Source organism: Phoxinus phoxinus (assembly GCF_949152265.1).
Source record: "Phoxinus phoxinus genome assembly, chromosome: 4".
In the NCBI taxonomy this organism is placed as follows: Eukaryota; Metazoa; Chordata; class Actinopteri; order Cypriniformes; family Leuciscidae; genus Phoxinus; species Phoxinus phoxinus.
This window is the reverse complement of record NC_136879.1, coordinates 31,775,089-31,791,270: the sequence shown is the minus strand read 5'-3', so window position 1 is coordinate 31,791,270 and position 16,182 is coordinate 31,775,089. Positions and strand designations below refer to the sequence as shown.

The following is a 16,182-nucleotide window of genomic DNA, read 5'->3' as shown; positions in this document are numbered from 1 at the left end:
ACATCACTTAGCAGTTATTCCAGGGAATCTTGCACTGAATTCCCAACCGACAACAGCTCAGGGTGCCTTCATTTCTTGTGTTTGTGTTTCTCTCTGACATAGATTCGAGAGCAGATGGAGCGCCGCAGAAAATTGATCACGCCGTCATCGGCGGCGTTGTTGCGGTGGTCGTCTTCGCCATGCTTTGTCTTCTGATAGTTCTCGGACGATATTTCGCGAGACACAAAGGTAAATCAAAGACACGACTCTGGATTGAGCTTGATGTTGGCTTGTTTTAAAAATGACAAATATTCCTTTTTTTTCAGGTACCTACTTTACCCACGAAGCCAAAGGAGCGGACGATGCCGCGGACGCCGACACTGCCATCATCAACGCAGAGGGCGGACACAACAATTCGGATGACAAGAAGGAATACTACATTTAACTCGGACTAGACCTGCTAGCTTCCTGTGCTGAACAGCAAACTGTGGACTGCTGGGTTGGGAGGAAGGGGTTGTGGGATTCAATCAGGCTGGATTCACACCTGTGCAGCTGAAGAGACGGTGCTGCCATCCAGACGGACGGGGTGTGGGATGGCAGAGCACTAGGAGAGCTCAATTTTAGACCGCTTCACCATCCAACACCTCCTGCTGGGGCCGGTTTTGTTCAGTTTAAACATTTGCTAAGAATTTTGTGCCTTGTTCTGTTCTTACTGAAGTTCCCACTTAAATCAGGACACCCACAAGCTACTGTCTCTCGAACGGTCCAAACCCATTTTTTTTTTATTCGTTTCATTACGGTTTTAATTGCCAGCACATCTTTAAAGCTCTCTCTCATGCTGTTCTGTCTGCAGGTCTGAGAGAAAGCCACACACACAAAGTTTCGATGCAAGATACAGTCACAGAACGATCGCTTGGGTTGTTTTCATGGATTGGTTCCAAGTAATTTATTTGGCAAATTGCCTGTTGCTCTCCTTAGTCCCTCAGAGAACGAGTTAGAGATGATACAAACCATTTTTGTTGTGACCAACAACATTCAGCAGCACTATTGTGCTGTTGCATTATTTATTAGATATACTGTATATGATTATAATCGCTTGTGTTGGTATTAGGGCTGTCAATTGAACAAATTACTTCAATATGATTTTTTTAAAAATGCAATCAAAGTTATTAATGCTCCCTGACCCATATTTAAATTTAGTTTTATCTAGTAATTTATTTAAAAATATTATTATTAGGCATTATCTTTTATTATTTTAAGAAAAAAAACTTTTATAAAAGTCATGTAGTGAAATCAACATGCAGAAACATGGTATTTATCAATTAATGATTTGTGATATTTGTTAAAAGAACAAAATTAAAATAAAATACTTACTTTACTTTTGTTGAGATTTGATTTTCAAAGTTCAACTACTGGACATGGCACAATAAAATGTGGTACTCATGGTCTAACGTGCCAAAGATATTTTATATTTCAACAAAACATATCAGAAGTCCTGTGTTAACGGACAGATTGACAAACTCAACTACACTGCAGGATGATAAGACTTCTATTTAGAGATATGGAAATAAAACAAACAGTATTGTCTTCTAAAGCATCATTTGAATTATGATTTGATTCATTCGTCGGCATATGTTGTAGTCGGTTTTGATTAAAACTTTTAAACGATTGACAGCCCTAATTGTTTCATAGATATACTGTATGTGATTATAATCGGCTTGTGTTGATATTCATTCCGGCTTGTATCGCATTATCCATAAACCAGCTCCACTCACAGACTAATTTATTGTAATTATGCCCAAGCATTAAAAATGAATGCCAAAGCAAAGAAGAGCAGAACGGCTCCTGACTCAGCTGTACAGGAAGGCCGTCACAAAGATGTCCCCTTCTACGAAACAAAACATATCTATCAGAGTGTAAAATAGCTTTCATTTTTAGCCTGTTCTCATTCAGTAGGCTCAGTACGAGGTCGAGGTCAGTGAGTTTCTCCAACTATTGTTAGTGCTTCTGTGCGCTTCTCATAGTGACATAAAAAATAAAAAAAATATTCGTAATAATGAAATAGATGGAGCCTGTATGTTGTAAGCCATACTCACAGTTGTGCCGTTTCGGTTAGCAGCTCTTATTCTGGATTCCTTCAATCCAGCTCATGTGTAGATGCCAGACTGAATGTAATAACTCTACAATAATGCAATAGTTTCTAAAAGCGAGTCCTGAATGTTGTGTTCATCTCATCAAACACGCTTTATTTTCACTTGATGTATGCGTTGGAGAGGTTTCACAGGGACACTAATGTTTCTTCACTCTCATTATAGATGTGTAGAGAGGGAAATGATTACGTTATTGTAGAGTTAGTATATATTGGTGATTTATCACACTCATATCAGGCATTGTTCATATCTTTGGCCCTGCGTTCAGTGTTATAGACAATGGGACAGATGCGTATTGTTTGTGATTGACTCCATGGCGGGGGCATTTTTTGAGAGTACGGTTAACATTGTAAAGTCCTTGTGACAAAATTGTTTGGTCATAGCGTTTACATGAATTTGTGTATTATCAAGTGCTATTTTTTTTGTTCGTTCGCTTGTTATCTTTTTTCTTAGTGTTACTCCTGAGATTATCTGGCAGGCGAGCATTATTTAGATTTGAAAACGCTATTAAATGATGGTATATTTGTGCGAGGCTCTTGTAGCTAATGCCACTCTTTATACTTGGTTATACGGATACTTTCCTTTTGATTGTCATTGTATGTTGTACAGAATTTTGTGGTTTTATACAGACAGTAGATTTATTTAAACATATCATGTTTCCAATGCCTACAACACTAAACTGATTGAGAATCAAGTAAATGAAAGTTAAATTATGCCCGCTAAAAAAATGGCGGACCCAATTACATACACTACTGTTCAAAATGTGGGGTCAGTGAGATTTTTTTTACAAAGAAATTAATACTTTTATTCAGCAAGGATTCATTAAATTCATCAAAAGTGACAGTAAAGACATTATAACATTACAAAAAATATAGATTTCAAATAAATCCTGTTCTTTTGAACAATCTGTTCAAATATGAAAAGTATCATGTTTCCACAAAAAAATTATAATAATTAAGCAGCACAACTGTTTTCAACATCGATAATAATAAGAAATAGTTCTTAAAGCACCAAATCAGCAAATCCAGCTTCACCATTACAGGAATTAACTACATTTTAAAATACGTTCAAATACAATTTTTAATAATATTTCACGACATTGCTGTTTTTACAGTATTTTTGATCAAATAAATGCAGCCTTGCTGAGCATAAGATACTTTTAAAACCATTTAAAAATGTAAAAACACTTTATTTCGATGGTCCACTTTAGTCACTCTACTAACTATAAGTAACTCTGCAACTACATGTCAACTAACTCTCATTGGACTATTAGTAACGGTCTAGGTTAGAGTTCAGGTTATAGAATAAGTCGACACAGTTGCAGAGTTACATGTCTGTTGGGGTACAAGTGTTTGCAGATATTAAGCAGACAGTCTACTAATACTTTAATGAGAGTTAGTTGACTTGTAGTTCCAAAAGTTACTTATAATTAGTAGAATATCTAAAGTGGAGCTTTAAAAAAAGTGTTATGAAAAATCTTACCGACTCCAAACTTTTGAATTGTAGCTACATTCAATGACAAAATGCTAACTTTGTGCACCACCATGCATGTGAAAAAAAAAAATGTAATTCATAAATGTATACTATATAATTTTGCTCAATTATAATACTATAATTGTAATGGCATGATGCTATTTTACATGTCAAATAAGGAGTGAGGGCTACAAACAGTCATAACATGGTGAGGGTTTCCACAGCGGATCCACCAACATCTACGGCCAAATTTCTTTTTGCTGTTTACTTTAATTTTATTATTCACAAGTTAAATGGCAAATGATCTAAAACTGCCCAAACCTGAAGAAGAATAAAAAAGAAACACATGCGCACACAAACACACCTTCAATGTAGGTTTGATTCTGCCGTCTCAGGTCTGTCTATGAATTCAGTTTTTGCATCTCAGGTAGAATGCAAAAGTGATGCCCCATACCTGAAAGAAAAGACTTTAAATTATTATTGAAAAAAATCACGCAGAAAAGACCATGTTCGACGTGTTTTATCTGCACTTCAGATGCTGTGCACTGTGTAAATGTTCATATTACTTTGTATAGTTGGGTCACAGCAGATGATAGGTTTATTTAAAGAAAATAAATCTAAGATATGAATCTACGATGCATTTTTTTTCCATTTTTAGACAACCTGTACTTATCCAGAGCTGTCTTTCATTGTTTCCACAGGTTTTATGTCAGATATTTTGTCTCATCTCTGTAGTTTGTATTCTTGTGTAATTAAAGTTATTTACATGTTCCGGATTACACTTTGTATTTGACCATGAAAATACATTTTTACAGAAATGGAGCAGTACTGTCTTAATAAAAAAAAAAAGAGGTATAAATGTTCAAACAGCAGTTGAATTGTGTTTTATATGTACACTGAAACAGATTTCCTTTATGAAGTGTCCAATTAGCACTGTTCATGGACAGATACACATGCTATATACACCACTTTATATAGAAACATGCGATTTCTCCCTCGCACAATCACCAAAATAGTCTTATTTTTCATACTGAGGATGAATTACCTGATAGCACGTTTTATCGTGATTCGTGGTTTGGCATTGCTGAAACATATGTTGTGAAATTCTGTGCCAAACCTAATTACAATAAAGGAAACATGAGAGAAAGACAGAGCAGAAACAGCAGCGTGTTAGTGTATAATTGAGCTCGTGTTGCATTGGAATGAGGAGAAGTGCTAGATGACTTGCACTTTTGTTCCATTTTTGGACCCTAAGAACCTTTATGACTAATAAGAAAGTATTAATCCGCCTAATCCAATTATAATTAGTAGTGCTTGCTAAGGGAAGCAGTACTATTAATGTTGCTCGTTCTTAGCATTAAAGTCCACATGATATCAAAATTGACCATATTTACTTTGTTTGTCTAAATTGATCGTTTTGTGGTGAACAATTCATCCATGCAAGTCAAAAAAAATGTTTGGCTTCGTGATCTTTAATCAAAATCTGAAAATGCCCCTCCCCTCTGCATTGGAGGAGCTTCCCTGATGACGTAGGTTGGACGGTTTTGGTGTCTACCACGCCCCTCCAACTGACAGACAGGCTGAATGAAACACCTACTTTTCTAAATCCAATCAGGTGCTAGTTTGAAAAAAAAAGCCACGCCCACTATTTTTCCTCATTTAGTATTCCGTTTCTCTCGGAAATACGTCACAACACTGAGATAAAGTCGGTTGGAACTTCCGGTTCACGCGGACTTTAAAGATTTCGAACAAAACGCTAACCTTAAATATTATACCACCCAATCAGAATACAGCAACCTCCTAGCATTCACATATAGGCTACTTTAATATCTTCCGAATGTCCAAATTTAGTTAAAAATGTAATGTCATTATATTAATTACTGTAACGTGTAGCACGGACACTGAAGTCTTACATCTGTATTAATGCCTTTAGAGACGACGGATCCTGACGTATTCTGTGAATAACATCTGCATCAACTCCTTGCTAAGTATACATTTGTGTTGGTGGCATTATTTTCACATACAGCTCTTTATTAATTACCATTGCCTTTCATTAGCATAACTGTGAACATCTCTAGCTAATGAAAAGGCAAAAACACCCATGAGAAAAAGCACTGGAGTTATTTATATACGTTTGCTCAGTTGCTGTTCGTAAGTTCATGCATGAAGTTCCTCCTGAGAGGCTCATTGATTGGTCATAAATTCTTAGAAAGGGTAGGTCAGCGCAAAATACAAGTGTTATAACTTTAATGCTTTCAGTGCTGTGGTAAATATCCTCCTGGGTGAAATAAATGTGCTCTTAATAGAAGAACCACACAGTTTCCTCATAGTTGAGCTACTACCACTTGTTTATTGTTTGTAAGAGCCTCAGAGGTGATTTCTAGAATCAACTTCTGTGTGAGCAGTGCTTCATAAATCACACTGTTAACATTGCCGAAATGTTGTCGAAATTTCACTAATGTGGCCACACCTTAAAGGACAAGTTCGGTATTTTACACTTAAAGCCCTGTTTTCAGATCGTTTCTGATGAAATAGAACAGTTAAGATGGAATTTTGGACACATGCTGCTGTCCCGAGAATTTTCGGTTTCTGTGGTAGCAAAATGTTATGAATTGATTTGAGAATGAAAAAATGCTTATATCCAAACAAAATGCGACCCCATTGACTTTCTGTGACCGGATTGACTTGAGAAACAAAGTCATGCAGGTTTGGAACAACATGAGTGTGTGGGAACAGAATTAAAATTTGTAGGTGAACTATCCCTTTAAGACACGTCGCTCATAAATATTTAGTTAGTTTAAATGTGCAGTTACATTGGCAAAATTTTGTGCACATTTTTTTTTAAAGAGAAAAAAGGTGTATTGTCAATAGTGTATATGGGCTGTTTCTCAAGCGGAAGGCTGCCACGTCATCATGCGCCACAGAAGGTCGTCTCAATGCGAAGGATCCTTGGAAAGCAGCCTTCGTTTGCGTGTCCTTCATTCAGTTCATTGTGAAGGATGCATCACATGTATCCTTCGCATCCTTCAATCACCCAGAATCCTTTGCACACATTCCAATTCACGAAAAATAACTGATGGAAAATGAGCCGGAACTGAGCTTGTCGTCTTGTTGTCAAGTGTTGAGCGAGTTTGTTATGATATGTATAGGATAAAAATAATGTTTTCGGAGAATAAGGCACACATGTTGTTTTTTTATTTTAGGTTAACTTAAACTCTAAACTGCCAATAATGTAAACCACGTAAAAACCTCAGACGGGTGTCATTCAATGAAAGCCAGGTAGTTTAATTAAGTATGTTTCCAAAATTAAGATTTAATAGTATTTTCGTGTCATGACCATGGGGGCAGAAACGTGTGACATAGCCATGCACACTTACTAGACCGTCTCATTCTAGCGTTAGGAGGCTAGCCTAAGCCTCAGAAGGACTGGTCTAGGACACAGACTCATTAGGAGGCAGCGTCCCGTTTGAGAAGCACCCATGAACTACAGAACAGAAGTCATTTTCAAACCGTGGGAAAATCTTTCGTCCTCATGCAAAATTCCAGAATACGTGCGTGGTTTCCTATTGACATAACTGTATTTTCCCCACGAAAGCAACGGTAAATATGACCACACCTTAAGACTGATTCATCAGCATGTGATCCATCTTAGATTGTGTTGAGATCTAGAACAAAAGTCTCACCAGATTTGGCAACGGCGGGATAACGTTACTTTAAGGCGCGTGAGGAGCGCAGCAGGCAGGGGGGTGTGCTACTGCCTTGCCCCTGACCCACATTCTCAGACGGAGCAGGCAGTAAATAAATATCTTCATCGCTGTCACTGGCTGTGTGTGTGAGAGCTTGATCTTTCCCATGGCTGCTGTCAGTGGGAGAGGCAGCCTGCCTCGGCTCACTGGGAATACGACGTTTGCCGGTGAGTCATCTCAGTATGTGGTGAGCCACAAAATATCTGGGAGAGAAGAAAGCAAACTTCTCAAAAAACTGTATGGCAATAATTGACACTTGGGGTCATGGCCCGTAGGCTACATGGGCCGACACCACATCGGCCTTTAGATTAACCACGGGAAACGCATTCGGCGCGCAACAGCAGGAAACTTCTCCGCACCGGCTACATGTCAAAATGGCACGTCAAAAGATTGCTGCGGTTCCAGAAATAATCCTTGATAAATGGCCAACATGACATTAACCAATGCAAGCATTAGTCTCATACATCACTCTCGGACAATGTCCCCCCAGGCATGTTTTATGTTTCAGATACAAGGCAATATTTCTCAGCTGTAAATGTCATGTTTGACTGTGCAGTTTATCAGCGATCTGTTCCCTTCAGAAAGCGCTAGTTTCGATAGGATGTGGAATTGATTTTATTGAAAAGCTCGTAACTGATCTCTACCTACAGCTTTCGGTCTAGCGGAAAGCGGCATTACAATGTCTCGCTCGCTACACACAAACAGCTCCTGCTAAAAGAGCTGAGTCACAGGCACTGTTATCTGAGATTGACACATCCACTATTCCTGAGAGCACTGTTGTCTGAAAGTTTAACCGGCAGAATCAAATCTCACAGCACTTGTATTAGCCTCATATCTGTTAGCATCTTATTTGGTATTGTCAAAGTCTAATTGGTTTTCAAATTAATGAAGGTTTTAAAGGAAGTATACTTGTCTACATAGGCAAAGATTGGGGTTTGCCACCTATAAAGACAGCGCTGCTGGAGTCTGTAGTCAAACATTTTCATTGTGCAGTCGATGCAGTTTCTTCTCTTGTTTTTTCACCTAATGGCTTTTACTTGATAACAGTGTTGTGGACGCTATTTTGAAATAGACTGTCAAGCTTCAAACTACCCAGGTGAAAAGGAAATATATCTAAATTGTGCTTTTAGACACTTATTTTTACTAAATGCATATTAAATGTATTGGTTTGAAACCATTTCAAGTATATTAAGTGTATTTGAAGATATGATATAAGATCAATTTTAAGCTATTTGCAATATATTTTACTTATTACAAAAATAACATACTTTAAACAATATACTGTACTTAACTAATGTTTTTGAGCTGAAATGTATGGTAATTGCAACTAAACGAAAATATATTGTAGTTTAAATTTATATTAGAGGCATCAAGCTGAATTTTGGAGTGCTACATCTTTATATGCAATTTCAGAATTCTATTGTCTTATGATATGGTGTTATATATTTAATATATTTAAATGCCATTATTATTGTCATATTGTAATTTAGTCATTTAAATTAAAATTTTAATTAAATGTAATTTACATTTTAAAGACATATACATTTTGTAATATTGAATAACACTACAGTTAAAATTCTAATCAAGTACTTTACACGTGTTATATGTGCTTTAGTATGTTAATCAACACATCAAAACACTTCTTTAAAGCATGACAAAAGATTATTAAAAGATATTTTTTTAATTTGACATTATTACATTATTACACTTGTGTACTTAAGTGTGTTAAGAAACAAGTGCCTTGTCCAAATACCCACACTTTATATTATATATTATATAATAACCACACTTTATATATATTATCTGCAAGTACAGTTTTTTTTTAATACTTTTAAGATTTAAAGTATATGCTACAAGTGCACATTCAGTACAATTAACACACTGTTTTCACAAGAAATAGTTCACCCAAAATGTTTAATTCTGTCATCTTCTACTCATTTACATTTACCCTCATGTCGTTCCAGACCATCATTTGCTGACACTCATGGCGTTCCATACAGGTTTGGAATGACATGGAGGTCAGAATTAAAAATTTTAGGTGAACTATCCGTTTAACTAAGTATTAAACCATATAAAAGGAGACCAAAACTGCTGCAGGGATTCAAATCGGCTAATTTGTTCATTTTTTGAATCTGTCTGATAGAGCTATTTCAGTGAAGGGCATGTGTCTGATCTAGTCTTATTAGCTACTTAGAAGAAACATAACAAAGAAATCTAGTACTCTTCAGTGTCAACAGTGATGTGAAAATCTGCCACCAGTCAAACAATGATTTAAAAATACTTGAAGCAATTGACATTTAATAGACGGGTCTGACATTCTGCCAATTAACAATAAGTGCTTTAGGATATTCAATGATCATGAGGGAATCGGGATTTAGGTCTTGTACATTGTAACCCATTTGCAAGTGCACTGGTGTCTTACCCCCAAGAGCTTTTGGTTTATCTCAACCCATCTTGACAGAGCGGCTCTCTGTGAAGATCGTGACTGTCCTTGATGTGACACCAAAGACTGAGCTCCACACAGTGAACACTTCCTAGCAGATGTTACTGCAACATCTATTGCTTCTCTATAGCTGAGTGCACAGTGATTACCGCTTTGGCCATCTTATTTCTCACTGCACATCACCTCTTCCTGCGGACGATCACGGGACAGAAATATAGAACGCTTTATCCCCAAGAGGTCTGCTTAGATAGATGCCGTCCGACAGCTTTTTTTGATCTGTTAGCCACAGTGGGTCTGGACAAACAGACAAGTTATTTTTATATCTGATTGGGGACTCATAAATTGAGTGTCCACTTTAGTATGATGATTGTTTTTTGAAATGTCAACCACATGAGGTTTATAGTGCTGCTCATAGAATATCACTGGACTCATTGCACTGTGACCTCTGAGATTCTGAAGGTGAGAGTCATTTATAACAGCAACAATGGACACCAGGGAGAGAGGAAGAACTTCACCTATTGTTTACATTTTGCAACCCCCTTTCCAACGTTTGATTTTTTTTTTCTAGAAATATAAAATACACAAGATTTCCGATATTATTTAGAAATAACTACAAATATAAAGTTTATTGAAATAAATGTACAGTTTATTTACATAAAACTATGCCAGAATAGGTAGAAAAGTTGAGAATTAAGTCTAAATTAAACTGTCACTCGGGGGCTTTTTTTTGGGGGGGGGGGGGGGATTTGGTTTGTATAGTTATTTCAAATTGATTAAATAAAAATGTAGCTTTAATTCATCAAAGCAAAGAATGCAAATAAAAGTGCTGCTTCAGGGTGTAAAAATCTCGGTGCTCTTTGGATGGGATACAGAATCTAGTTAGTTAAATTAGGAACTCCAAGGCACTCGAAATATGTGAAAAAAAGTTAAAAAGCCTTTATTGATGAATGGCTCTAAACATTAAAAATGGTGACAGATCCACCTACGCGTTGCGGCTACATGCCTTCGTCAGGGTGTGTCAAGGTTCGTCACACCCTGACGAAGGCATGTAGCCGCAACGCGTAGGTGGATCTGTCACCATTTTTAATGTTTAGAGCCATTCATCAATAAAGGCTTTTTAACTTTTTTTCACATATTTCGAGTGCCTTGGAGTTCCTAATTTAACTAACTAAAAAATGTAGCTTTGTTTTACAATAACTTGAGTAACAGGGTTGAAGGTTGAGCTTGAAAAAAAAAATCAACGCTACAATATTTATACAAACTGAAACCAGTCAGAATTACACACCTAAACGAGAAAACTTCTTGTGTCGAATATAACGGATATATTCTCCTAAAAGAAGAGGCATAGTCGCGTAATTTCATGCCGCATTTTTGTTAATCTTGATTCCTCACAACTTGTGTGCTTTTTCTGGATGAGAAAAAAACAGTCTCGTCGTGCAGCCGTGCACATGAAGACCAACGGCCAAGGTCAAGAATTTTGTGAAATAATCCATAAAATTTTGGTTGTTTTTCACCAAACTCTATCATATACCACCAGAGCACTTAAAATATACGGCATGTATCGCATGAGATCATTTTGTGATAGCCTACTTTGAGTCTTTTTACTTCAGTAGGCTATATGGCCATGGGTTTGAGATTTAGCTCCATGTCAACCTTTCTTGCTCATTGTTGTGACAAATGACAAAAACACGTTTTGGAAGAAGTACTGATTATGAATAGACTCACTATTTAAATTGAATAGTGAAAAGGTAGTTTAAAAAAAGTTAAAAGTAAATAGATAGTTTATATAACATTTATTATGAGAACAATAATAATGGAACACCAAAGTGCACCATATTCATGGAAAGTGCTGGCTAAATGTAAGCCATAGATTACATTTCTGGTAAAAACAGCCATAATTTATCCATCATCCCTCAACCTTTTGGCAGGCAGCGCTCAACCCTGGCATACAGAGACATCAGTGGACATCTGGCTAAATGGCCGAAATGGACTGCAGCACAGTTATAAATATGCAGGTCTACTCTTTCCTACCCTATTGTATTATCACAAACTGCATAAACAATGCAGATGGATGGTTTTCAGAGGTTTGTCAACTTAAATCCATTTTGATAGATCTTGATAGATTTTCACTCCTGTGTCAAGGCAAATCAGAGCCCGGCATTCGCAGCTGAGTTATTCCAGCAAGGGTAAAAATGCGAATCAGAGCTCAGCTCGTCATAGATAATCAAGCCATCAGCATGCAGATGCCAAAGCCAGAGGTACAATCTCAAATGTATAATCAGGATGAAACGTGTGTGTGTGCGTTCGAGCAGCAACCGATCAGTGCAGACTGCAATACTGCATATCTAAACTTCCCTGCTACTTGCTTTTTACATGCCGTGTTTTTAGTGCCTTTCTTGAGCATCAGTGATGTTGGTCAAATAGCCCTGCTCACTTCAGACGGACTCTATTCTCTAATAGCAGCGTTTAACACTAATGACAGAACACAGCAGCAAAGGGCAAAGGTGGGACTCTGTCTTTTTAACTGTCTGTCCGCATTGCTTTGGTCGCTTGAGGGCACATTAATAAAATGACTATTTGAACTTTGGTGCGAGTTTTTTGATAACTGTTATTTCAGGTAAATGGATAATCATTCCGAGTGCTCTTTTATCAGTGTGAGGAATAAAACGGAAATGATTTACATGATTTCTTCTAAAAGTACAAAACACACACTGTCCTAACAAAGTCCTAACACTGACCTGGCTCATTGCGGTCAAATACATCTGGGTGAATCTTACAAAGCAAGAACTGTTCAAGCAACCCGAAATCAAAAGGAAAAGTTATTTTCTTTAAAGAAATTAAATTATTAATTGTGCTAAATCTTATTTTAGGACATGAATAGATTACAATAACATGAAACAATGATATAAAATAAAAATATGCAAAGCAAATAAACAAAGCATACCAGTCAAAAGTTTGGAATGTTTTTGAAAGGATGTTCACCAACGCTTCTTCTGTTTTAATATATTTTTAAAATGTAATTTATTCCTGTGATGGCAAAGCTAAAATTTGGCTGATTTGGTTCAGTTATCATTCATTTTTATTGATGCTCAATTTTTGTTGTTGTTCAGGATTCCTTGAGAGTGTAGAAAGAACAAAAGAACAGATTTGAAACAGAAAATTAGTTGTGGCTATAAATGTATTTACTGTCACTTTTAATCAATTTAAAGCTACACTGTGTCATTTTTTAAGTTGATTCTTAGCAAAAACCACTTTGTTCTTTCAAAATTATATGTGCTCATTAATGTATAATTACTTCTACCAACTAATCAAGTATTCTCGTAAGTGTAGAATCTGCCATTTATAATACATACGGGTGAGTCGGTCGAATGGCGGAAGCCATGTTGCGCCTCCATCTTGAAAATACATTAGCCAAAGAGGGACATACCTGGAAATTCAAGCTTCGCCTTTCGCGTTTTTACACTCAGTGGCACCGTGACGAATGCGAGGGGGAGATTACTCGCGACTGTCGGCAGATTTGAAATAATACGGCCACCGTAGGAGTTAAAACACCCTCAGAATGGGAGGGGCTAGTAAGTAATATTCAGTTGGTAGTCATATAAAATTTCACCGCTAGATGGGAGTAATTCCTACACAGTGTAGCTATAAGACATTGTTTTCTGAATTAAATATTAATTTCTTTAAAAAAAGAAATGTGCATTAAGATTTCCACAAAAATATAATGATTTTTTGATGTATAGAGTTATTTCTGAAGGATCATGTGATACTGAGGACTGAAGTAATGAAGCTGAATATTCAGCTTTGCCATCAGAGGAATGAATTACAATTTAAAATGATTAAAATAGTCAACATTTATTTTTAAATTGTAATCATATTTCACAATATTACTGTTTTACTGTATTTTTTATCAAATAAATGCAACCTTGGTGCCTTTCAAAAGAATAAAAATGTAATTATTCCAAACTTTTTGACCAGTAGTTTAATTTATCTATTTTTCCTTTGATTTTGGGCTAAACCGTGAGTTGAAAATGACAGGTTTTATGAGATTCCCTATTTCTTTCCTCATTTATTGTGTGATTTCTGTGCAAAAAATTTGGTTGATTTGGTCTTGTCGCACAGACACAAGATTGTTTGTTTGCAGAAATAGCCAGATAAGAAGATGAAATACAAGTTTTGGAGATTTATCAAGTGAACTTCAGCAAGCCATGTGAAACCAGCACAGAATACACAAATCCTGCTGCCATCTCAACCTTCATCTCTCAGAGCATGTTTGTGCTAACCATGACCTAAAGCATTACAGAATCATCAACACACGGGAAACCGAAGCCATACATTCTCACCATGTCCTTGATATGACAATTTCCCCCATAAAAACTTCTCAGTGCTCACTTTACTCTAACCGATGCTGGCAGAGGGAAAACCACTTATAAATCATCAAGTTTTCTTATGTTTTGATCATCAGGAATACATAATGAGATAATTTATGATATAAAATGAAGGGCGAGTTGACATAAAGTAAACAAGGTTCCGGCCAGATGCATGTAAATTTGGCGAGCCAAGACATTCATCACGGATATAAGCACAATTAAAATTCAGTTTCTGGTGGTATCTATGCAGGTTTTTCAAGAAATTAGATTCAATTTTCCCACACGCTGAATTACAGAAAAACCTATGCGTAGCCTGGTTTTAAAATAATATTATATGATATGTACATGTTTTATGTTTCATTTAATGTCTGTCAAGCAGCTAAATGTGATGACTTTAATGCACCAGTGCATCAAATGTGAATTATTACTGTGTATTAAAAATGTGATTATAATAATGTAATGAATTTGATGATTTTACTTAATCCAAAACCTGAAAAGGAGACGATATCTACGGGATAGACCGCTGTGTTGTTTCTTTGTGCACTGTAAGTTGATATAAAAACAGGTATTCTGCAGCTCAATTATGCCAAGTTATAGTCATCCGCTGTCATCTTACAACATAAACCACACCAGAGCACTTTTTAGCCATCTTTTCCCAAGACCAATTTGCATCCCATCACCATTATTATTCAAAGGACTTTTGGTAAGGGTGGACAATTTGTCATTCCAAGTCAACAAGAGAATGGCAGGTAATGATGATTGAAGAAAAGTCATTATGTAGCCTATCTCATGCTGATCACATGACCATCTAATGGTCAACTGTATAGGCCAATTTTATACTGTATATATACGTAAGGAACAATTTACGATGGGCCGTTGAATTATTAGGAAAATAATGCACACAGTTTGTGTGTAAAGTGTCAATTTTGACCAACTTTTCCCACTTTTGATGACGTTTCTAAGATGTCTGACGTGCCTGCGTCATTGCCTGAGAGGGCAGCGAGGCAACAAGTCAGCTGTGTAGGTTTTCGGATGCAGACTCTGTCCCTGCGGTCGAATCACACCGAATACCACCCCAAAGTCCCTAGTTCCTGTGGAAAGTTCCTGCGGTGGAAACACAGCTTATGCTGGCAAAGAGCATCGTCATCATTGACAGTCAAACATGCAGTTTTTGCATGTTTTAATAGTGCCCAATTATATTTGAATGGACCATAAAACTATGTAATTGGATGAAAAATGTTGCTTCATTTTTTTTTGTGGAGACTCTTTCATAGTTCTGGACTATATTGTATAGCCTAACGATTTAATGTATAAGCCAACATAAGCATGCCACTTAACGACAATACTCTTAATTCAACCTAAGCGCATCCTTTAATCTGCGGTTTAGCATAATTTTCTTTACAGACTGCGTTTGTGTTAGTTGTGGCCCCAGTATGTCCAGGCGTATGCCTGCACAGCGCTCTTGCACACTGAGTATGAGAGTATGTCAGCAGGTTCTCTAGTCTGGGCATCTGCTGTTGGCTCTAAATATCCCCAAATAGCATATTTCTGCAGCTGTTAATGGCACTCGTATATAGCATTGTGATGCTTAAGTCTTATACGGTACATTCCTGCTCCTAAATAGTGTCTTTTTAACACAACTTAGCCACTTTGACGCACAAACAACGTAACATGATTTTAATGATGTATGTTGATGGTGTTTTAGCCCATGCCACACTATTACTTTAGGCTGAAAATAACAGGGGCAGAAAATCACAGACAGTGCAAGAGTTTTTTTTTTTTGTGGTTTACTTAAGTTCCAATTCAAACTCTTCAGACAGAATGAAAACAAGATGATATACGGTTTTACTCTGCCAACTTCTGCGTAACGCAACATGGTCCATTATGTGTTCCACACCATACTGCTAGTGATCTGCTTTCTTCAATTCCGAACATCTATAAATTATTTGGGCTTCAGCCTTCAGAAGCATCAAAAATTGCAGCTAGCTAGTTTCTGGATGGAAGTCTATGTTGAATTTAGAATA

General features: G+C 36.7%; 1 protein-coding gene across 5 annotated transcripts in view; it reads left to right on the top strand.

Annotated features, from left to right (window-relative positions):
• The window catches only part of cadm1b (cell adhesion molecule 1b), a 169,397-nt gene extending 168,171 nt beyond the window's left edge, over positions 1 to 1,226 (top strand). For all 5 annotated transcript variants that reach the window (XM_079610960.1, XM_079610958.1, XM_079610959.1 and 2 more), the window contains 2 exons: positions 103 to 228; positions 306 to 1,226. In XM_079610960.1, the coding sequence (XP_079467086.1) occupies positions 103 to 228; positions 306 to 424 (245 nt within the window). In that variant the 3' untranslated portion in view covers positions 425 to 1,226. The remainder of the gene's footprint in view (positions 1 to 102; positions 229 to 305) is intronic.
• The last annotated feature ends 14,956 nt before the right edge of the window (positions 1,227 to 16,182 follow it).